The 25,194-nt window shown below is 48.2% G+C and overlaps 1 protein-coding gene across 1 annotated transcript in view; it reads right to left on the bottom strand.

Moving 5' to 3' along the window:
• LOC141221131 (uncharacterized) overlaps positions 1–25,194 on the bottom strand; it is a 117,720-nt gene that overhangs the window by 37,510 nt on the left and 55,016 nt on the right. Inside the window, exons 8-10 of the mRNA XM_073666481.1 lie at positions 25,172–25,190; positions 24,383–24,597; positions 22,736–24,082 (exon numbers count right to left, since the gene is read on the bottom strand). Coding sequence (XP_073522582.1) covers positions 22,736–24,082; positions 24,383–24,597; positions 25,172–25,190 — 1,581 coding nt within the window. The remainder of the gene's footprint in view (positions 1–22,735; positions 24,083–24,382; positions 24,598–25,171; positions 25,191–25,194) is intronic.

Here is a 25,194-nt window from a genome sequence, read left to right as displayed (position 1 = left end):
CCCGATGCAGTTGTTTGGGACACCCTGACGGTCTTTGTCCAGTGAAGGTTGGAGAATCCCAAGACATTAGGCCTGTAGGAGAGGCTGCCCTTGGCGTTAGTGTTTCCTCTCCACAGATGACCATGACTGTCTCCGTGACAAGTGAAGGCTTCGGATTAACCGGAAGTTTCGGGCTTAAAGCCTTGAAGAGTCAGCGTCTGATTCCCGTCCGAAAACTCCAGAAGCTGGTTTGGGCATTGTCAGCGGAAGGACGAGCCCTACTCAGAAACAGTCAAAATATGTCTGTACAAATTAAGCTCCAGATTTGAGCATTACACATGAAGAAGTTCACATTCCAGGTGCTGACTGGTTTTCCCACAGGTCGTCCAGCGCCAAGAGATCTAGTGCCCGTTCAGGTCTGGAGATCCTGCATGGTGTTTCCTGGGGGACTGCTAAGTTACAAGGGGTGCCCAGTCCCCATATCTTCAGGACAGTCTTCTTCTTCACCAGATCTGCTAGTCGCTGACTCGCTGTGTGCTGAAGTCTCCGAAGGTAGAGAAGTGGAGGCAATGTCCCCACACAGTCTCGACGATTATACCAATGATCTGGCTTCAGGTACCGCCCCGCCTCGCAGACGTGTCATCTCAGAAACCAGACTGAAGATGGTCCCAAAGCTAGGATCCTTCATGTCTAATAAATCTGGCAATACGTCCATCAAGGCGGTGGCTACCTCGAAGTCTGTACACCCCTCCAACCAGGCGGAGGACCTCCAGTTGTCTCCTGAATCCTCCGGGGTGCTACCTGTTAACAAATGGAGAGAGACTTTCCTACACCCGGTACCTGGTACGCCGCCCACTTCATCCAGTAAGCTTGGCAAAGTGTACGTCGAAGCAGTGGTTACCCCCAAGTCTCTGCACCCCTTCAACCCGGTGGAGGATCTCCAGTTGTCCCGTGAATCCTTCGGGGTACTACCCGATATTAACAGATGGAGAGAGACTTTCCTGTGTGCTGTTCCTGGTACTTCACCCACTTCATCTGTTGATGAGGTTGGCTCGATGGGACAAAGCATCCTAGTCACCAAGATGATGAGACGAGTTTCGTTCCCTCTAGTGGACAGAAGAGGTAATCTTCTTGAAGAGAAGGATTGGCCTCCAAATTCTCTGCAGAAAACCCTTGCAGGCTTGAAGAAGAGGGGGCGTAAAGGGGGGAGGGTACTGTAATATCCCTGGCGGCGTGCTTGCATGGCTTACCACCTCCCACCATGCAAGACCACAATCTTACCTATCAGTCCAGGCTGCACACTTTGCTCCAGTACATGCTGTGTGCATGTCTCTTGTCTGATTGCTTAGGGCGGCGGCGCTGGCACTTACTGATTCTTAAAGCTACTGTGTGCGCACTCCTAATGCGTCCCCAGCCTATTGCTGTGAGTCAGGGGATATTTAAACCCCCTCCACCCATTAGGAGGTGCCTGAGCAACACTTTCTATCAGTGTGCTCCTTGCATCTGAGTTGCCAGGTCTTGTCCTGTATCTTGTCTGTTTCTGCCACCCTGGGGGCTGCATACCCAGGCCTGTTATCTCTGACTTCTAGTCTTTTTCCGCCACCCTGGGGGCTGTCTACCCAGGCCTGTTATCTGTGACTTCTAGTCCGTTTCCGCCACCCTGGGGGCTGAGTACCCAGGCTCGTTCCTGTATCTCGTTCCAGTGTCTGTTCCTGTCTGAACTGTCTCCTAGCCTGTTGCCTGTTTGTCTCTGTGTCCGATCCTTCCCTTTTCTTGCAGTGTCTGAACCTGCACCTAACTCCTACTCGTTGTCTCTATACTTCTGTTTGTGAGTTTGGTGTCCACTCGCTACTTCATTGTAAGTACCTTGTGTGTATCTGGTTCTGCTTGTCACATTTCCCTGCCTCCGTATCTACCTCCTGTGTTCTAACTATCTTCCTGTATTTTCCAGTCTGTTCCATGTGAACAGAGCCCTGTCCCGTCTGCCTGCACCTTCTGCTCTGTTCTGCTTGCCCACTGCACTTGCGCTTTCGTTCCGCTTGATCACCGCGTCTGCAGTTTCGCTCTGCTCTGCTTGCTCACCGCACCTGCGGTTTCGCTCTGTTCTGCTTGCTCACCGCACCTGCGCTTTCGTTCTGCTCTGCTTGCTCACCGCACCTGCGGTTTCGCTCTGCTCTGCTTGCTCACCGCACCTGCGCTTTCGTTCTGCTCTGCTTGCTCACCGCACCTGCGGTTTCGCTCTGCTCTGCTTGCTCACTGCACCTGCGGTTTCGCTCTGCTCTGCTTGCTCACCGCACCTGTGGTTTCGCTCGGCTCTGCCTTGTCCACCTCTCCGGCAGTTCCTCTCTGCTCCGCTTGTCCACCGCACCTGTGGTTTCCCTCTCCTCTGCCTTGTCCACTGCTCCGGCGGTTTCCCTCTGCTCTGCCTTGTCCACCCCTCCGGCGGTTTCCCTATGCTCTGCCTTGTCCACCGCGCCTGCGGTTTCGCTCTGCTCTGCCTTGTCCACCGCGCCTGCGTTTCGCTCTGCTTGTCTACCGCATCAATGGCTCTGTTCCTGTATCCCAGTCTGTACTGGTCCCTATCCAGCCTGCGCGCCTACCTGCTAGTATCTGCCTGTCTGCATACCAGCCGTGCTTGCCAGTACCCACCTGTCTTCAAACCAGCCGTGCTAGCCAGTACCCACCTGTCTGCATACCAGCCGTGCCTGCCAATACCCATCTGTCTGTATGCCAGCCTAACCTGCCTGTTCCTGCACTCCCCGGTGTGGGTCAACAGCCGTGACCGGGGTCTGACCTTTAGTAGCACCTGGTCCCTCTGCTCGGTTCCTCCCTGGTTCACGGAGTCGATTGAGCTGCCGTGCGACTTTGGTCGGACCGGGTTGATACTTAGTTACACCCCTCCAGACACTCCTCGGTTCATGGTCCAGTGGGATCACTAATCACGCTCACGCCAGTCAGTCCGGGCGTGTGCGTAACAATAATGGGCCCCACATAGTCCTCCATACAGTAAATTAGGCACCACATAGTCCTCCATACAGTATAGTGGGCACCACATAGTCCTTTATACAGAATAATGGGCCCCACATAGTCCTCCATAGAGTATAATGGGCCCCATGTAGTCCTCCATACACGATAATGGCCCCCACATAGTCCTCCATACAGAATTATGGGCACCACAAAGTCCTCCGTACAGTGTAATGGGCCCTACATAGTCCTCTATACCGAAAAATGACCCCACATAGTCCTCCATACAGAATAATGGGCCCCACAAAGTCCTCTATACAAAATAAAAGCCCCACATAGTCCTCCATACAGTGTAATGGGCTCCACATAGTCCTCCACACAGTATTATAGCCCCATAGATTGCTTCATACTGTATTATGGCCCCATATATTGCTCCATACTGTATTATGGCCCCATAGATTGCTCTATACAGTATAATGGCCCCATAGATTGCTCCATACTGCATAATGGCCCCATAGATTGCTCCATAACTATAATGGGCCCCACACATTGCTCCATAAGTATAATGGGCCCATAGATTGCTTCATGCTGCATAATGGCCCCATAGATTGCTCTATTCTGTAATGGCCCCATAGATTGCTGAATAATGCCCCCCTAGATTTTTCCATAAGTATAATGGGCCCCATAGATTGTTCCATACTGAAATGGTCCCATAGATTGCTCCATGCTGCATAATGGCCCCATAGATTGCTCCATGCTGCATAATGGCCCCATAGATTGCTCCATATTGTATAATAGCCCCTAGATTGCTCCATACTGTAATGGCCCCATAGATTGCTCCATACATTAATTGCCTCATAGATCGCTCCATCCAACATAATGGCCTCATAGATTGCTCCATGCTGCAAAATGGCCCCATAGATTGATCCATACTGTAATGGCCCCATAGATTTCTCCATAGTGTATAATGGCCCCATAGATTGCTCCCTACTGTATAATGCCCCCCTAGATTGCTCCATGTTATAATGGCCCCATATATTGCTCCATGCTGCATAATGGCCCCATAGATTGTTCCATACTGTAATGGCCCCATAGATTGCTCCATACTGTAATGGCCCCATAGATTGCTCCATGCTGCATAATGGCCCCACATGATGCTGCAAACTGTATAATGGCCTCATATGCAACTCCATACTGTATAATGGCCCCACATGATGCTGCATACTGTATAATGGCCCATATAATGCTCCATACTGTATAATGGCCCCATATATTGCTCCATACTGTATAATGGCTCCATAGATTGATCCATGCTGCATAATGGCCCCATATATTGCTCCATACTGTATAATGGCCCCATAGATTGCTCCATACTATATAATGGCTCCATAGATTGCTCCATGCTGCATAATGGCCCCATATAGTGATCCATACTGTATAATGGCCCCATATATTGCCCCATACTGTATAATGGCTCCATAGATTGCTCCATGCTGCATAATGGCCCCATATGTTCCTCCATGCTGCATAATGGCCCAATATATTGTTCCATACTGTAAAATGGCCCCATATATTGCTCCATGCTGCATAATGGCCCCATAGATTGTTCCATGCTGTAATGGCCCCATAGATTGTTCCATGCTGTAATGGCCACATAGATTGCTCCACACTGTATAATGGCCCCATAGATTGTTCCATGCTGCATAATGGCCCTATAGATTGCTCCATACTGTATAATGGCCCCATAGATTGCTCAATGCTGTAATGGCCCCATAGATTGCTCCATGCTGTAATGGCCCCATAGATTACCCCATACTGTATAATGGCCCCATAGATTGCTCCATATTGTATAATGGCCCTATAGATTGCTCCATACTGTATAATGGCCCCATAGATTGCTCCATGCTGTTAAACAGTATGGGGTAATCTATGGGGCCATTATACTTATGGAGCAATCTATGGGGCCTATACAGCATGGAGCAATCTATGGGGCCATTGCAGTATGGTGCAATCTATGGGGCCATTATACAGTATGGAGCAATCTATGTGGCCATTATACAGTATGGGGTAATCTATGGGGCCATTATACTTATGGAGCAATTTATAGGGCCATTACAGCATGGAGCAATCTATGGGGCCATTACAGTATGGAGCAATCTATGGGGCCATTATACAGTATGGCGCAATCTATGGGGCCATTATAGAGTATGGGGTAATCTATGGGGCCATTAGACTTATGGAGCAATCTATAGGGCCATTACAGCATGGAGAAATCTATGTGGCCATTACAGCATTGAGCAATCTATGGGGCCATTATACAGTATAGAACAATCTATGGGGCCACAACAGTATGGAGCAATATATGAGGCCATTACAGCATGGAGCAATCTATGGGGCCATTATACAGTATGGGGTAATCTATGGGGCCATTACAGCATGGAGCAATCTATGGGACCATTACAGCATGGAGCAATCTATGGGGCCACTATACAGTATTGAGCAATCTATGGAGCTATTATACAGTATGGAGCAATATATGGGGCCATTATACCGTATGGATCACTATATGGGGCCATTATGCTGCATGGAGCAATCTATGGAGCCATTATACAGTATGGAGCAATATATGGGGCCATTATACAGTATGGAGCACTATATGGGGCCATTATACAGTATGTAGCATCATGTGGGGCCATTATACAGTATGGAGTTATATATGGGGCCATTATAGAGTTTACAGCATCATGTGGGGCCATTATGCAGCATGGAGCTATCTATGGAGCCATTATACAGTATGGAGCAATCTATGGGGCTATTATGCAGCATGGAGCAATATATGGGGCCATTACAGTATGGAGCAATCTATGGGGTCATTACAGTATAGAACAATCTATGGGGCCATTATGCAGCATGGAGCAATATATGGGGCCATTATAGTATGGAGCAATCTAGGGGGCCATTATACAGTAGGGAGCAATCTATGTGGCTATTATACAGCATGGAGAAATCTATGGGGCCATTACAGGATGGAGAAATCTATGGGGTCATTATGCAGCATGGAGCAATCTATGAGGCCTTTATGTTGCATGGAGCAATCTATGAGGCAATTGATGTATGGAGCAATCTATGGGGCCATTACAGTATGGAGCAATCTAGGGGCTATTATACAATATGGAGCAATCTATGGGGCCATTATGCAGCATGGAGCAATCTATGGGGCCATTATGCAGCATGAAGCAATCTATGGGGCCATTACAGCATGGAGCAATCTAGGGGCTATTATACAATATGGAGCAATCTATGGGGCCATTATGCAGCATGGAGCATCTATGGGGCCATTATGCAGCATGGAGCAATATATGGGGCCATTATAGTATGGAGCAATCTAGGGGGCCATTATACAGTAGGGAGCAATCTATGTGGCTATTATACAGTATGAAGAAATCTATGGGGCCATTACAGTATGGAGCAATCTATGGGGTCATTATGCAGCATGGAGCAATCTATGAGGCCATTATGTTGCATGGAGCAATCTATGAGGCAATTGATGTATGGAGCTATCTATGGGGCCATTACAGTATGGAGCAATCTATGGGACTATTATACAATATGGAGCAATCTATGGGGCCATTATGCAGCATGGAGCAATCTATGGGGCCATTATGCAGCATGGAGCAATCTATGGGACCATTTCAGTATGGAACAATCTATGGGGCCCATTATACTTATGGAGAATTCTAGGGGGGCATTATACAGCAAACTATGGGGCCATTACAGAATAGAGCAATCTATGGGGCCATTATGCAGCATGGAGCAATCTATGGGGCCATTATACTGTATGGAGCAATCTATGGGGCATAATACAGTATGGAGCAATCTATGGGGCCATAATACAGTATGGAGCAATCTATGGGGCCATAATACTGTGTGGAGGACTATATGGAGCCCATTACACTGTATGGAGGACTATGTGGGGCTATTATTCTGTATAGAGGACTTTGTGGGGCTCATTATTCTGTATGGAGGACTATGTGGGGTCATTTTTCTGTATAGAGGACAATGTAGGGCCCATTACACTGTATGGAGGACTTGGTGGTGCCCATAATTCTGTATGGATGACTATGTGGGGGCCATTATACTCTATGGAGAACTATGTGGGACCCATTATTCTGTATGAAGGACTATGTGGTGCCCACTATACTGTATGGACGACTATGTGGTGCCTAATTTACTGTATGGAGGACTATGTGGGGCCCATTATACAGTATGGTGGACTATGTGGGGCCCATAATTCTGTATGGAGGACTATGTAGGGACCATTATACTGTATGGAGGACTATGTGGGGTCAATAAATTTGTATGGAGGACTATGTGGGGCCCATTATACAGTAATGACTATGTGGGGCCATTATACTGTATGGAGGACTATGTGGTGCCCATTTATTGCATAGAGGACTATGTGGGGTCCATTATTCTGTATGGAGGACTATGTGGGGCCTATTATACTGCATGGAGGACTATGTGGGTGACGCGCCCCCTGGGACATATTCCTTTTTGAGGGGAATACCCGGCACCGGATCAGATGGGGGGGGTTGTAGTCTCCGAGCGGCTGTGACCCGGCCCGTGCCCAGGGCGTCAAGCTCAGTGTTATGTGGCAGTCCTACAGATGTTATTAAGAGTTCTTTTGTGTCGACTACGCCACCCGTTGTGATGCGGTCACTGTGGCCGCCGCTGCAGCAGGGTCCGCTGAGGCTGATGGTGGGTGCGCAGCTTGGTGAGATAACCCCCAACGGGAGGGGTATAGCCTCAGAGGGGACAGGCGCAGAGGATGGGGGTTGTGGTGGTGTAGTGCAGACGGCAGTGAAGACAGAGTCGGGTTGTGCAGTTAAGGGTGTTTACTTACTGCAGATGTTGTACTGGTCACTCCAGCTGCTAGTGACCACCCGAGCCGTGCTGCGTCCACCAGGTCCTGGATCCAGCCAACCCCCAAACAAGTCCGGAGCGTGGCCCTGAGCTCTCCCTCTGTCCTTTCTTCAGCCGTCCCCACCAGTGATCCACCTAGGTCCAGCTCCCTCGGGCCTGCTGTTGGGACACCCTTGGCCTTGGGTTCCCTGACCCTTCATGTGGTGTGCCTTCGGGGTGAATGTGGTGGGTGGCCGTGGCAGATGCTGCCCACGGCCTCCGGTCTCTGGCTGGGGACTGTTTTTACCCCCACCAGTTTGGGTTCCGGTACCCTTTTGCTGACTCCTCACCCGGTGCTTTAATTTGGGTTCTTGGGTCCTCTCTGTTTTCCCCTCTGGGTACTCCTTCTTTGCTCCTCTCTCACTCAGGGTCTCTTTCCTGCTGCAGGCTGACTTCCTCTCTGCTTGCTGTCTGCTCCTCTGCAGCTGTCTTGCTGTCTGCTCCTGACTTGTTCTCTACCACTGACTGACTCTCTGCATCTGACCCTGATTCTAGTTGGTGCCCACCTTATATATCCCTCTATGTGTGAGCTCAGGTGACCAGCACCCAATGAGCTCCTATCACTACCCAGACTGCTCCCCCTATCTGCCCCTACACTACATGGGATGTTCCACCCCCCTCCCACTCCAGCCAGGAACAGACTCGGTCGTACCTGCACATTTCTAAGTGGGAGTACCGTTGGTCTGTTCCTCGGAAATGGGATGTATGTAGTGCATGCAGCCTACCGAGCTCAGTCCCACACTCCATCCTTACCCGGGAGTGGAATATCACACCTCTGGGTTGAGGTGCAATACCCCTGTAGCAGCCGAATCCTCAGGGTGCTACATTCCCCCCTGGTAAATCACAGCACGTCCTCGGGCTGTAAGACATAAAACATCACCAAAAACATACAAAATTTTCATATAAACATAATAAACATATAAAACACTATATAAATAACATATCTTAGCAGATAAAACTTTCTCGTCGTCTCTTGTTTCTGGTTCCTCCTCCGGACACTGTGCAACGTGTGTCCGGGAAAAGTGCGACAGTCTCTTTGAAAAGCTGGTTTTCTATAAAACCGGTAGGGGGCGCTTTAGGACGCGCAACTATATACAGGGGATGTTGGCCGCTCTCAGTCCTCGGCCAGGTAGAGGGAAGGGAATGGCTGCTCACAGTCCTCAGCCTGTAGGATGAAGGGGTTAACGGGTAAACAGTTCACTGGTCCCAACGGGGACTATTTTAGCAGCAACGGTTCACTGTGCCCCGACGGGCAACTATATACAGTCTCTACTCCCGTCCTCAACGACGGCTCCCTCCTGCTTTTTCTTGGTGATATGGTGTTGCTTCAGACCCGTCCGGGTCCTCTGGCTCCTCCTCCCCGTACCGCAACTCCTCCTCCGTCAAGCGGTGTACGTGGAGGGCGTAAGGTCCTTTGGCACACTTGTGCCGGGTGAAAGTGACCTCGTCTCCGACGTAGAGGTCACGGCCTTTGTGACCTTCCGGCAGGTGGGACTCGACGTCTCTGCGGGTCACAAAAACGTCACCGCGGTTGTTACGGTCCCGAATAAAGCCCCACCCATGCTGCGGGTTGAACTTTATCACCGTCCCGATGGTGCGGGGACAGTGCGCTGCACGGGGGTTCCTCCTAGTCCGGCTCTTCTGCTCCGCGCTCCGGATTTGGGCCTGTTGTTCTCTGACCCGCCTCTCCTCCCGTTCTCTCGCAAACTCTGCTAGCTGCTGACGACAACACTCAGTACGCTCAGCGGCGACTGCCCGAGTTTCCTGAGTGAACCCCATTAGATCTTCTCCCGTGGGGTCCCACACGAATTGGGCTTCTTCTAAAGGAGGCGAGACCCGAGTCACGGGCTTCGGAGCCGGGATCAGGGGCTCACACAAGGGCCCTAGTCTTTGTTGCCGCTCCAGCTCATGGTATCCTTCGGGCCAGATGAAGGGCCGCCCGTCCGGCCATGTGAGCTGGCTGAACAGGTCCTCCCCCAGGTGTGGCACCCTTGGTTTTGCGGGCGCGGGCGCGGTGGTGGTGGCGCCCGGGTTGCCCAGGCCTTGCGGCCAGGCCTGGGGCACCTGGAAGGTGAAGGGCACCGTTAGGACGGCGGCGCCCTGGGCTACCTGGCCTTGCGGCCAGGCCGGAGGCTCCGCGGAGGTAGGGGGCGCTGTTGGTGATGCGGCGCCCGGGGGTACTAGGCCTTGCGACCAGGCTGGAGGCTCTTCCTGCTTTGTCACGCTCCGGGTCGGTGCGTGTGACGTCACAGGGATCGCGGCGGCGGCTTCCGGTCGGGGCCTAGTCCATAGCGGTGACATGGCGGCTACGGGCACAGCAGGGGGACTTTCAGGCTCTGCGACGGGGAGCTGGGGCAGGTGGGCGGTCTCTCGGTATGGGGTATAAGCGTCCCCTTTACCTGCCTTCATACGTTCGGCTCCCTCCTCGGCGCCGTCTCCGGCCTTGGGTCCTCCCGCGCCATCCTCAGAGGCGGTCTGCTTCCTCTTCCAGGGTAGCATGCTCCGTGGACGGGTCTCAGCTTGCTGGGTCATCTCCCGGCTCCACTCCGCCAGTATCTCACGCTGTACCCGGGCCATCCTCCTTGCGAGGCCCTCCAAGGCAGTTTGTGCACACTCCCGGTCTCGGGGGAGCTGCGCTAAGATCTCCGCTAGACCTAGCGGGGTTGTGGACTCTAGCAGGCTCCTGACCATCGGGTCGGTGCTGCTCTGCTCTTCTTCCGGCAGGCTCCTGGCCAGCGGGCCGGTGCTGCTCTGCCCTCCTTCCTCGGTCTCTAGCAGACTCCTGGCCAGCGGGCCGGTGCTGTTCTGCTTTCTCTCCATCTCCGGGTGAGCTTCTCCGCTACTCCTCATTAGACCTCTTGCCTCCGGGTGCGCTCGCTCCAGACTGCTCCAGGCGGCACCCATCTTCGTTCTTTTTTTTCGTCTCCTCCCACTTAGAGGGCGGTCCCGGGGCAACTCGGTGACTGTCAGCTCCAGGGGTAGTTCTTTCACGCTGACAGACACCTCCAGCATCACAGTCTCTGTTGGTGGGGGCGGTTTCCACTTTTGGCGCCATTTTCTGTCCTGGCCCACGATGGGAGGCGGCCTCCTGCCCTCCTTTGGCACGCCCATAATGGCGTCCGCTGCTCTTCCAAGGCGGGAAATCTGCGGATTTGGCGGGAAGCGTCGCCCAGTGGCGGGAAACTCTGCAGATGGCGGGAACAAGCTGGAAATGGCGGACAATCGGCAGGAAACGACTGGTGATGGAGTCCGATGGCGGGGACCCTCCGGAACCGGCAGGAGACTTCTTTCTGAGGTAAACTTGCACTTTTCTTCAGGCACGCAGTACCCGGGTGTTGCGGGCACGTAATCCTGCCGACTACGCCAAAGTTGACGCGCCCCCTGGGACATATTCCTTTTTGAGGGGAATACCCGGCACCGGATCAGATGTGGGGGGGTTGTAGTCTCCGAGCGGCTGTGACCCGGCCCGTGCCCAGGGCGTCAAGCTCAGTGTTATGTGGCAGTCCTACAGATGTTATTAAGAGTTCTTTTGTGTCGACTACGCCACCCGTTGTGATGCGGTCACTGTGGCCGCCGCTGCAGCAGGGTCCGCTGAGGCTGATGGTGGGTGCGCAGCTTGGTGAGATAACCCCCAACGGGAGGGGTATAGCCTCAGAGGGGACAGGCGCAGAGGATGGGGGTTGTGGTGGTGTAGTGCAGACGGCAGTGAAGACAGAGTCGGGTTGTGCAGTTAAGGGTGTTTACTTACTGCAGATGTTGTACTGGTCACTCCAGCTGCTAGTGACCACCCGAGCCGTGCTGCGTCCACCAGGTCCTGGATCCAGCCAACCCCCAAACAAGTCCGGAGCGTGGCCCTGAGCTCTCCCTCTGTCCTTTCTTCAGCCGTCCCCACCAGTGATCCACCTAGGTCCAGCTCCCTCGGGCCTGCTGTTGGGACACCCTTGGCCTTGGGTTCCCTGACCCTTCATGTGGTGTGCCTTCGGGGTGAATGTGGTGGGTGGCCGTGGCAGATGCTGCCCACGGCCTCCGGTCTCTGGCTGGGGACTGTTTTTACCCCCACCAGTTTGGGTTCCGGTACCCTTTTGCTGACTCCTCACCCGGTGCTTTAATTTGGGTTCTTGGGTCCTCTCTGTTTTCCCCTCTGGGTACTCCTTCTTTGCTCCTCTCTCACTCAGGGTCTCTTTCCTGCTGCAGGCTGACTTCCTCTCTGCTTGCTGTCTGCTCCTCTGCAGCTGTCTTGCTGTCTGCTCCTGACTTGTTCTCTACCACTGACTGACTCTCTGCATCTGACCCTGATTCTAGTTGGTGCCCACCTTATATATCCCTCTATGTGTGAGCTCAGGTGACCAGCACCCAATGAGCTCCTATCACTACCCAGACTGCTCCCCCTATCTGCCCCTACACTACATGGGATGTTCCACCCCCCTCCCACTCCAGCCAGGAACAGACTCGGTCGTACCTGCACATTTCTAAGTGGGAGTACCGTTGGTCTGTTACTCGGAAATGGGATGTATGTAGTGCATGCAGCCTACCGAGCTCAGTCCCACACTCCATCCTTACCCGGGAGTGGAATATCACACCTCTGGGTTGAGGTGCAATACCCCTGTAGCAGCCGAATCCTCAGGGTGCTACATGGGGCCATTATACTGTATGGAGGACTATATGGGACCATTATTCTGTATGGAAGACTACGTATGGCCATTATTACTGGAAGGAGCCCAGAATGGGGACATTTTTACTGGAAGGGGCATAGACGGGGACAACATAGGAGCCTGGGATGGGGACACTAAATAAAGAGGACGAGGATCTGGGACCTTATTACATAAAGGGGTGACATAATTACTGTATGGGCCAATCAGGGAACATTATTACTGCTGTAACTTAATTTACTTTTGAGGATACTGTCTTCCATGGTGGGGGGTAACAAAAGGGGGGTCCTGTTACTGTACAGGGCGGTACTATGTCACTTTTTTTCTTCATTTGACGTAGTGTAGAAGTCAGGGAAAAAAGTGGGGAATGTGTTGTAGAAGTGATCAGCTATAGATAACCGTGTTATATTTTCAGCAGAGTCCTGGCTAGAAGAAGTGAGGGTGGTCTGCACTGGATGAAGAAGAAAAGCGAAGATGAAGGACTTCAACTACAGAAGTCACTGGTGAGTCAGTGTGTTATCTGTACACTGACACTATACACTATATACTATGTACAGAGCTCCTGTGTATAATTGCACTGTTGATCACTATATTACCTGTACACTGACACTATATACAGAGCGACTGTGCATAATGTCATTGGTGATCAATGTACTGTATGTACACTAATGCTATACACTGTATACTATATACAGAGCCTCTGTGTAATGATCAGTATTGTTGTATTTGGTCACTATGTGGTGGTAATATGTGATCTGGTCATGGTGTGGTGATATTTGCTCCTTGTATTATTTGGTCACTATGTGGTGGTAATATGTGATCCGGTGATGGAGAGGCAGTATTTGTTCCTTATATGTGGTATTATTCAGTCACTCTGTGGTGATAATATGTGATTTGGTCATGGTGTGATGGTATTTATCCATTGTTTCTGGTATTATCTGGTCACTGTGTGGTGATAATATGAAGTCTGGTCACGGTGTGGCGGTATTTGTTCCTTGTATGTGGTATTATTGATTTTAGTATAGTGGATTGTGGGATTGTGTTGTGTATGGAGGTCACTTGTTTTCTCTGATATCAATAAGGGGAAGATTCTTGATTTCCTATAAAGGTTAAATACTTAGATGTTTAACCCCCCCCCCTCCCCATCCTGTGATTATTACACAGTAGCAAATATGCACTTAGAGGTGTTCTACGGTGAAAACATGTAATCACCTAGCCTATGGCCACATTCACACTATCAGTCTTTGTAAGACAAAACCAGGAGTGGGTGATAAATGCAGAAGTGGTGACAGGGTTTCTATCATTTACTTTTCCTCTGTTGCACTCCTGGTTTTGGCTTACAAATACTGAGATAAAATACTGACCAAATATTGAACGTGTGAACATGGCCTAAGGATAAGTGATAAGTTATTGATTGGTGGGGGTCTGACTGCTGGACCCAGTCGATCTGTAGAATGTGGAGATTTTATCTCCATTAGTATGGAGCATTATGTATGACTCAACCACTGATACATTCATTCCCTTAGTGGCTGCACTTGGATTTTTCTGGAAGCTCCCAAAGAGGATGAATGAGGATAAAAGTGCCTTGTCAGGGATAAAAGTTCCCCATTCTTCTGATTTGTGCGGTTTCCAATGCTCTGATTCCACTGATCAATAAGTCATCACCTACCTAACCTATGGATCGGTGATAACATGTTTTCATCAAAGAACCCTTTAATGCAAACTACAGTAATTGTACATCACAGTCACCTTCAGTGCACACGTAGCGTTTTTCATACATTTTCGCGGCGTTTTTTTGGCTCTGAAATGCATCAAAAACGCTTGGTAATCGATCTGACAGCTATTGCAATGGCAATCCTGATGTGCTGTGCACATGATGCGAAAATTTCCGCTCAGGATTGCCATTGCGTTTTAAAATGCAGCATGTCCATTGTATGCAGCATTCCCGCAGCTTTTCCCGCCCATTGACTTTAATTGAACCACAGCAAATCCGCAGGTATATTTATATCTGCATATTTGCTGCGGTTCAATTAAAGTCAATGGGCCGTGGAAACGCTGCGAGTGGTACCCGGGTCGGCTGGGGAGGACTACTACTCCCCTCATCCGATCGCCGCTCCCGCTGATAACAGCAAGAGCGGCAAGGATGAGTGGAGCAGTAGTCTCCTCAACAGAGCCAGGACTGCGCGTGGTGGGAAAAAAAGTTAAAAAACCACTATACTCACCTGTCTGGCGCCCCTCGGTGTCCTCCTGGGCCTCGGTCCTCGCGATGTCATCCTCCCGGCGGCCGACGGTACACTGCTGGGAGCACACTTGCTCCCAGCAGTGTACATCGCTGCCCTGCAGAATGAAGAATGTTCCCACAAGTACTGATGCTGAGGTCACCGGGGCTGATCAGCTGGTTTTCAGCTGATGAACCCCAGTGACCTCACTACTGCAAAAGCATGTACACTGACAGGAGACACTCCTGTCAGTATACATTGCTGTCTTCTGCAGCAGTGACATCAGTGATTGCTGATGTCACTGCTGTAGAAGTTACCCGGATTGCCAAGGGACAATCGTGACTGCGGTAATTGTGGACTACGTCGTGACGGCAGACAGGTGAAGGATATAGTTGTTTTACTTTTTTACCGAAGATCGAGGGAGTTCGGGGACTGAGCGCACAATAATTTATTTTAAAAAGTATGTGTATGTGTTTTTTATTTCATTCAAATACTTTATTCTGGCCGTGTCTTTATTGGAAAAGCGGCGACAACTTTACTTACATGGTTAGTAATGGGGGCGTCTTATAGATGCCCTCCATCACTAATCTGGGCTTCACGTCAGCCGCCAATAAAAGGCTGATGTGAACCCCAACCCTATTACCCCATTCGCCACCGCTACACGGCAGTTGGAAGAGCGGAGGTTAAGCGCCAGATCTGGCGCATCTTATGGATGCACCATATCTGGGACTGCTGAGGGGTGATATTATTAGTCGTGGAGGGGGGTAGTATTCATGGCCCCTTCCCTGGCTATTAATATCAGCCTGCAGCTGTCTGTTTATCCTTTTCTGGTTAGAGTTTATAGGGGTACCCTGCGTCAATTTTTTTCTGGGGTCCCCCTGTAATCTATCCAGTAAAGGCTAAACAAACAGCAGTGGGCTGATATTAATAGCCAGAGAACATTGTTGGCTAATGGCCCCTTTCCCGGCTACTAATGTCAGCCCCCAGCAGTCAGCTTTCCCTCTGCTGGTTATAAAAATGACGCAGGAGCCCACAGCATTTTTTTTTACATTTGTGCCCACGATCCGGACGTAACTGTGCTCTGGACGCATATTTTTGCTGCGTCCAAAACGTGGCATTTTATTGAACGCAGGTAAATCCACATGTGTTCACTGAACCATGCGTATTTACCGCATTCAATACATTCTAGTGGTCAAATTTCTTTTGTGGAGACTGGGGAATTTGACATGCTGCGGTCCTGAAAGACGTGCTGCATGTCAGTATTCACGGGTGATTTGCAGACTCTGATGCATGCATAGTGGACATGGGATTTCTAGAGATCCCATCCACTATGCTGTAACATCTGGAAACTGCAGGTTTGATGCTGTATAAACACGCAGCTTCAAACCTGCAGCGGCTCCTGACCGTGGCCACGTACCCAAACTCACCCGCAGCATGTCAATTTCTGCAGCGGACACGCTAGTCGCTGCTGCAGATTTTGACCGATTGAAGTGTCATTATATGCGGTGGATTCACAAGTACCGACAGCAAAAGTGCAGCATTAGAACATTGCATTTTGGATGCAACAAATATACGCTGCATCCAAAGCGCTGCTTGTTGCTGTTTGTGAGGACGTAGTGGCTAGCGAAACAGCTGTGAGTCGCTATTAATGGCCAGTGAACATGTTTGCAAATGGCACCTTCCCATGCTAAGAATAGCAGCTCACAACTGCCGCATAAAATACGTGAATAGAAAAGCTAATGGAGATTGGATGAATGGGATCAGCTGACACCTAGCTCTTTTGTTTGGTGATGACAATGTGTCAATCAGACCTTTTCATGACCAAACCTAATTTAAGTAAAGTAAGGAGTTAAATAAACACACAGACACAGAGCAAACACTTTATTTGAAATACAACAGACACATTCTTTAATCATTTAAATTAACCAACATACTCACCCCAGTTCTGACAGTAATCCAAGGGTTTAAGCAATGTCCCACCAAATAACTTTATTTAGCTCCAAAAAGCATTCATTGATATACAAAAACGCTTCAAAAACCGCATAAAAAAATGCATCAAAAATGCGTCAAAAACGCACTGCATTTTTCCCACCAAGGAGCGCTCGTGAAATTTCTGCTTCAAATCCTGATCGTGCGCACATAGACTTAGGGTGCAGTCAGACGGCCGTATAAATTTCTGGGTCACTTGATACTCCGCCCAGGCTCCACCCCAGTTCCGCCTCCACCCCTCGAACCTTCCATAGTCCCACCACCCACTCTTGGAAAAACTCCACTTCTGTACCACATCCTTACCAATCACACATTAAGGCTATGTGTGTACGTTCAGGATTTGAATGCAGAAATTTCTGCAGCATTTCTGCATCTCTTCACAGGAAAAATGCTGCAGAAAAAACGTGTGTTATGCGACGATTTTAACTTGTTTTTTTATGCGTTTTATGTTTTCTTTTTTTGACATAAATGAATGCTTTTTGGAGCTAAATAAAGATATTTGAAAAAAGAAACGTGGGACATTGCTTCAACCCTTGGATTACTGTCAGACCTGGGGTGAGTATATTGGTTAATTTAAATGATTAAAGAATATGTCTGTTATATTTCAAATAAAGTGTTTACTCTGTGTGTGTTTATTTAACTCTTTACTTTACTTTAATTTGCTTTTAGCAATGAAAGGCTCTGATTGACACCATGTCATCACCAAACAAAAGGGCTAGGTGTCAGCTAATCCCATACACTCAATCTCATTAGCATTTCCATTCAAGTCATTCCTGGGGCAGCTGAGAGCTGCTATTTTTAGCCTGGGAAGGTGCCATTAGGCAAACATTTTCCCTGCTATTAATAACAGCTCATAGCTGTTTTGTTAGCCGCTACATCCTCACGAACAGCAATAAACAGCGCTTTGGATGCAGCGTATTTTCACTGCGTACAAAACGCTGTGTTCTAATTCCGCACTTTTGTTGTCAATACAGGCGAATTGACCGCATATAATGACACTTCAATTGTTCAAAATTCGCAGCGGAGACTAGCGTGTCCGATACAGAAATTGACATGCAGCAGGGTGAGTTTGGGTACGTGGCAACGGTCAGGAGTGGCAGGTTTGAAGCTGCGTGTTTATGCAGTGTCAAACCCACAGCGTCCAGATATTACAATATTTTGGATGGGATCTCTAGAAATCCCAAGTCCACTATGCGTGCATCTGAGGCTGCGGATCACACATAGACACTGACATGCCGCTTGTCTTTTAGGACCGCTGCATGTCAAATTCTCTTGCAGAGTCGCTAGTCTCCACAACAGAAATTTGACCACTAGAATGCATTGAATACGGCAAATTTGCATGGGTAAGTGAACACATGTAAATTAACCTGCGCTAAATAGAAAGCAGCATTTTGGACGCAGCAAAAATATGCTGCATCCAAAGCGCTGCTAAATCCAGATTGTGGGGACATAGCGTTAAAAAAAAAATGCTGTGGGCTCCTGCGTCATTTTAATACCAGCAGAGGGAAAGTCGACCGCTGGGGGCTGATATTAGTAGCTGGGGAAGGGGCCATTAGCCAAAAATGTTCCCTGGCTATTAATAACAGCTCGCAGCTGTTTGCTTAGCCTTTACTGGCTAGATTACAGGGGGACCCCAGAAAAAAATTGACATAGGGTCCCCCAGAAAAAGCTAAGCAGATAGCTGTGGGCTGATATTAATAACCAGGGAAGGGCCATGGATACTAGCCCCCTCCGCGGCTAATATTATAAGATGCACCAAATCTGTCGCTTGGCCTCCGTTCTTCCCACTGCCGTGTAGCGGTGAGGAGTGGGGTAATGGGGTAATACCACCTTTATTGGTGGCTGACATGAAGCTCAGGTTAGTAACCCCGTAGTAAAGTTTTCGACGCTTTTTCAATAAAGACACGGCCAGAATAAAGTATTTTATTGAAATAAAATTACACATGGTCTTAATAATTTTTTTTATTGTTCTCTCAATCCCCGACGCCCTCGTCTCCTGAAAAAAACACAAATAAAAAACAACCATATCCCTCACCTGTCCACTGTCACAACGCAACGTAATCCAGATTGTCCCTCGGCGATCCAGGTCACTTCTACAGCAGTCACATCAATCACCGATGTGACTGCTGTAAAAGACAGCACTGTACACTGACAGGAGTGTAAAATCACTCCTGTTAGTGTACATTGCTTTGCTGCAGGCTGAGGTCAGGTGAGTTTATCAGCTGAAGATCAGCTGATCAGCTCTGATGACCTCATACTGCAACAGTACTGCGTGGGAACATTCGTGAGAATGTTCCTAAACAGCACTAGTGCTGTAAAGTGAGATCCCGGAGCTCTCAGCTGATCTTAAGCTGGTGAACTCGCGTGACCTCAGCTGGCAGCAGCGATGTACACTGCTGGGAGCGAGCGTGCTCCTGTCAGTGTACCGCCGGCCTCCGAGATGATCGCGTCGCCGGGGGACATCAGGAGGACGCCGGACAGGTGAGGATAAAAGGATTTTTTTCATTTTAAATAGATTTTTGCTTTTTTTTTTGTTATCAGCGGGAGCGGCGGTTGGATGATGGGAGAAGTAGTCTTCTTCCCCGGCCCGGGTACCATTCTTTGAGCGTTTTTGCGCTGCAGAAATGCTACAAAGAATGGACATGCTGCAGATTTTAATGCAATGACAATCCTGCGCAGAAAATTCCGCATCATGTGCACAGCACATCAGGATTGTCATGGCGTTAGCAGGCAGACGGATTACCTAGCGTTTTTGGTCCATTTCCACACGGAAAAAACGCAGCAATGACGCATCAAAAACGCTCAGTGTGCACTTAACCTTAGGCTATGTTCCCACATGTTGTGTTTTTTTTCAGTCAGAAATCTGCAGCAAAACTAATCTCTGGCAGGAAATCAGCTGTGTCAAATCTGCAGGTTTTGCTGCATTTTTTGATGCATTTTTCTCATTGTCCTTCTGTCTCTATTTATGCATGTACATAAAGTTCTGTGAAAAAAAAGAACCCCATTCTATTTTGCCATCAAAAATACTGAAAAAATTTACCTGCATTTTTTCACCACCCATTACTTCCTATGGTTGAAAAAATGCTAAAAGAAGTGACATGCTCTATTTTCCAAGAACACAACCAAGGCACAAAATATGCAGCCAAAAAAGCGCACAAAATGTGGGAACAGAGAATTCTGGTTTCTCATAGACTTTGCTGGTACTGCAAAATGCACCTGAAAATTTGCATAAAAATCTGCAGCAAAATATGGTGAAAAATACAACGTGTGGGAACATAGCCTAACAGTTTCCATATCATATACATAGCCAGCAGCTTTTCTTTTGGCCAAAAGCTGGTCGTTTCTCCATTCTGCCCCCATGTCTCCATTCTGCCCCCATGTCGTCTCTCCATACTGCCCCTGTCTTTCCCATTCTGCCCTTATGTCATCTCCCATTCTGCCCCCATGTCATCTCCCATTCTGTCCCCATGTCATCTCCCATTCAGCCCGCATGTCATCTCCCATTCTGTCCCCATGTCACCTTCCATTTTGTCCCATGTCTCTCCATTCTGCCCCCATGTCGTCTCTCCATTCTGCCCCTGTCTTTCCCATTCTGCCCTTATGTCATCTCCCATTCTGCCCCCATGTCATCTCCCATTCTGCCCCCTTGTCATCTCCCATTCTGCCCCCATGTCATCTCCCATTCTGCCCCCATGTCACCTCCCATTTTGTCCCCATGTCTCTCCATTCTGCCCCCATGTCATCTCCCATTCTGCCCCCATGTCATCTCCCATTCTGTCCCCATGTCACTTCCCATTTTGTCCCCATGTCTCTCCATTCTGCCCCCATGTCATCTCCCATTCTGTCCCTATGTCACCTCCCATTTTGTCCCTATGTCTCTCCATTCTGCTCCCATGTCGTCTTTCCCATTCTGCCCTTATGTCATCTCCCATTCTGCCCCCATGTCATCTCCCATTCTGCCCCCATGTCATCTCCCATTCTGCCCCATGTCATCTCCCATTCTGTCCCTATGTCACCTCCCATTTTGTCCCCATGTCTCTCCATTCTGCTCCCATGTCGTCTTTCCCATTCTGCCCTTATGTCATCTCCCATTCTGCCCCCATGTCATCTCCCATTCTGCCCCCATGTCATCTCCCATTCTGCCCCCATGTCATCTCCCATTCTGCCCCCATGTCACCTCCCATTTTGTCCCCATGTCACTCCATTCTGCCCCCATGTCATCTCCCATTCCGCCCTCATAGTGCGACTTTACAAAAAAGTTTCTCCTTACCTGGCTGCCGTTCCAGCGGCGACTCTCCTTCGTCTATCTGAGGCGCAGACGCCAGCCAGTCACAGGCCAGCAGTGATGTTATACGCTGGCGATGTGCGCGCTGACGTCAGCTGCCGGCCTGTGATGCCAGCGTCATTATCATGTACCCCAAATGTCAGCATCATTATTCTGTGCTCAGAGTGCCAGCGTCATCCAGTATCTTGAGTGCCAGTGTCATTATCCTGTGCCCAGAGTGCCAGTGTCATTATCCTGTGCCCAGAGTGCCAGTGTCATTATCCTGTGTCCAGAGTGCCAGCATCATTATCCTGTACCCAGAGTGCCAGCGTCATTATCCTGTACCCAGAGTGCCAGCGTCATTATCCTGTACCCCAAATGCCAGCGTCATTATCCTGTGCCCAGAGTGCCAGCATCATCCAGTATCTTGAGTGCCAGCGTCATTATCCTGTGCCCTGAGTGCCAGCATCATTATCCTGTGCCCAGAGTGCCAGCGTCATTATCCTGTGCCCAGAGTGCCAGCGTCATTATCCTGTACCCCAAATGCCAGCGTCATTATCCTGTGCCCAGAGTGCCAGCGTCATTATCCTGTGCCCATAGTGCCAGCAACATTATCCTGCGTCTAGAGTGCCAGCATCATTATCTTGTACCCCTAGTGTCAGTGTCATCCTGTACCAAGAGTGCCAGCGTCATTATTCTAGGCTATATGTGATTACACTACAGGGGGGCTCTATATGTGATTACATTACGGGGGGGGGCTCTATATGTGATTACACTACAGGGGGGCATATATATGTGATGTGGGTCTTGCTACAGGATAATGACCCAAAACACACAGCTAAAACACCCAAGAATGGCTAAGAGCAAAACACTGGACAATTCTGAAGTGGCCTTCTATGAGCCCTGACCTAAATCCTATTGAGCATCTTTGGAAAGAGCTGAAACATGCCGTCTGGAAAAGGCTACCTTCACACACGAGACAACTGGAGCAGTTTGCTCATTACAGGAATCGTTTGATTGCAGTGATTGCCTCAAAAGGTTGTTCAATAAAATATTAGGTTAACACTAGGACTACTGGACTCGTGACCCCGCCTAGAACTACTGAAAGGAGTCATTTTGACTCCTTGCTTGTTTTCGTTTATTTTTAGAGTTTCATTTGTGGTTATTTATTAATAATTATATTTTTTGTAATGTATTATTATTGTGAGATCCAACAGTAATGCTTTTGATTGTTTTTTTTCTGCTTTTCTTATTTTTCTACAGAAAATAACAATAATTATAATAGACGTTTTTCAAACATTTTTTTTTATTCAAGTGCACACATATAAACAACAACTGAAGAACAAAAAGCAGAGAAAATGTAGGTGGAGGAGCATAAAAATGAAAATATGGCGCAGAATTCACCTTCTAAACATTTGGTGTTTCGCATTTTAGGCATTGCCTTTGATTTATGGCAGTACATTGCCCACACAAAGACTTACCACAAGTCTTACAATTTCCGACAGATCTATTTTTCTTGCACTTTTCTTTGATCTGGCAAAATTTTGTTTGAACCATCACTTCTGAGCATGTAGAAACTTGGGACGTGGAACCCTTTTCCCTATCTGTGACATAAGGACCACTCAACTCTCTCACAAGCGTTTGCAAAAATGCCTTGCGTGACAATTTTTGGTGGGTAATCTCCTTGAATATTATCCATGCATTTATACCCGCAAAGTCGAAGGCATTTTCAAATGCATGAACAGGCCATCTCCTTGTGCATGTTCGTGTGGTATATTTTCGTGCCATCTGATCCACTACATCTACTCCATATTTTGTTTCATTGTAAAACTTTACCGTTTCTGGAGTTTTTTTAGCGGAATCAGACGCAACAACAACATCTGGATGGACGGAACTCAAAATGACAACATTTTTGTTGGGCTTTCCTTGATATACTGTAAGTGTAAAATTGTCTTCATTTCTAAACACTTTAGTGTTGTACAATTCCTCTTTCATGGATTTTATTTCTTTAGGCACTTCTCGCCTTATCTTGTTCAGTGTTCCCACGATGGTTGTTCCTTTGCTTTTTAGCTGTTTAGCTAATTTTACTGAAGTAAAATAATTATCGGTTGTAACATTGCGACCTTTTTTCAAAAACGGGTCCAATAACTTCATTACCACATGGTCAGCTAAATGGTCCTCAGCACGGCGTGTGTCATCTTTGCCTAGATAAGGGAAGCCATTTGCCAGATATTTGCTCCTCTTATCAACAGCTAGCCAATATTTGTGGCCATATTTATCTGGTTTGGAAGGCATGTACTGCGTGAATGGACACCTAGTTTTGCTTGGGAAAAGTTGCTCATCCACCGTTATGTATGGGCCAGGTTTGTAACACGCAATACAATTTTCAATAAACCTGTCCCACACAGTAGAAAATAGAGCAAACTTGTCCGTTTGCAGTCTCTCCGATCGAGTAGATTTCTCATCAAATCTGAGAAACCTCATAATTTCAACAAAGCGGTCCCTAGACATTGTCGCTTTGCAAAACGGTATTCCCCAGTCATTACACCAAATACTGCTAATCGAGTGACGGTTCGTGCCAGATATTCCACGAGCATAGAATATCGCAATGAATGCATCTAGCTCCTCATCAGATAGAGTAAACTGTAAATTATTGTTCCTGCATGCTTCTGCAAGCGTACAGTTCTTTATAAGTGTCAATATATATGAATCAAAAAATAAACGCCATGCGCTCAAAGGACTATCGATAATGATATTTCTTCTGGCGTATCCTGTAGGGCCAGGTGCTTCTCGAAGAATATTTTGGCTGTCACGCCTACCAGGCAAGTGTTCTCCAATTTCAACAGGTTTCCATTGAATACCATCCGCTGAAACTAGTATTCCTTCAGATTCGCCTTCTCTGGTGTTTGTTGTTGCATTACCTTCGCCACCATCGTTATCTGTTGTTCTTTCATTTCTGGGACGTTTTGCTGATTTTTTCTGTCCACGACCAGGAGGATGGTCACGAGGCAACATAACTGCATGAGCCCGATCCCCAGTTGATGTGCTTGGAATATCTGTAAAAAAGTTGATGAATATTTAGAATTTTTGTTTTGTAAGGGTCCGTGCACACTGGCTGGATAGGCGGCGGAATATCCGACCGGATATTCTCACCACAATCCGCATAAGCAAGCGCTGCTCTGTCCCTGACAGCGGCTCCAGCCCGGGGTTCGGAGCGGAGCTTCAGGCATGAGCGGGCAGGTACGGCCTGTATTGCGGCAAGAATATCCAGATGGCTATTCAACCAGAATTCTGCAAGTGTGCACAGGCCCTAACTCAGTGTGTGGAAGAACAAATAAATACACATAACTACTTACCTTCTGGATTTGTTCCTTCTGAGTCTTCAGATTCACTTGATATGTTCTGAGGAATGAAATCTTCATCACTGTCAGAATCAAATACATGTTCCTGCAATTCGGATTCCGATTCATCCTCCGGTATGGATTGCAAAGTAGCCAGAATATCCTGAGGCTTTATCAAACGTCTTCTCTCCATATTCCTCACAAATTCCATAATTCTATATAGTTCCCTGCTGAAAAATAGAAATGAAATGAAAACTAAAAGAAATAATAACTGTTCTGCCACCTTCAAAAGTAGGTGGGCTGAATCAGTTGACAGACAGCTAAACTATTTCATAACAATTCATACCTGTATGAGTCTTCAGAGCTCGAATGTCTGCGTCTGTTCTCTTTGTCTCTTCAGCTGAACTGAAAGTAAAGTTACTATCCAGAATACTGTCTCCTGCTAGGACCTTAGAAAAACACCACCCTTCATTAGCATAAGATAAGAGCCTAGAGTAAACAAGCTATTTTGTTCAGCATTACACAGTAATACAAGAAGGTAAAACACAAGGAAAATGTGAAAAGTTGACATGTAAATTGAACTACATCTATATGAACATCAGGGTAAATAAGACAGAGTGAAAAAATTATGCACAAAACTTTATAGCAACATTTAGTGACAAAAGGACCTCAAAATATAGTAGGGAGTCAAAATGACTCCCTTCAGTAGTTCTTGGTAAATTTTGAAAAAAACGCGCAAATTTTTCACCAAAATTATTTATTCTCACAAAATCTTTTTTCACATCATATTTGAGCAAAAGTCACTGAGTTTCAAGCCGGAATTCTGA

This window comes from Phyllobates terribilis, unplaced genomic scaffold, assembly GCF_046119375.1.
Source record: "Phyllobates terribilis strain yellow unplaced genomic scaffold, ASM4611937v1 Scaffold_320__1_contigs__length_2182038, whole genome shotgun sequence".
Taxonomy (NCBI): domain Eukaryota; kingdom Metazoa; phylum Chordata; class Amphibia; order Anura; family Dendrobatidae; genus Phyllobates; species Phyllobates terribilis.
The sequence above is the reverse complement of the archived record's forward strand: the minus strand, read 5'-3'. Positions and strand labels throughout refer to the sequence as shown.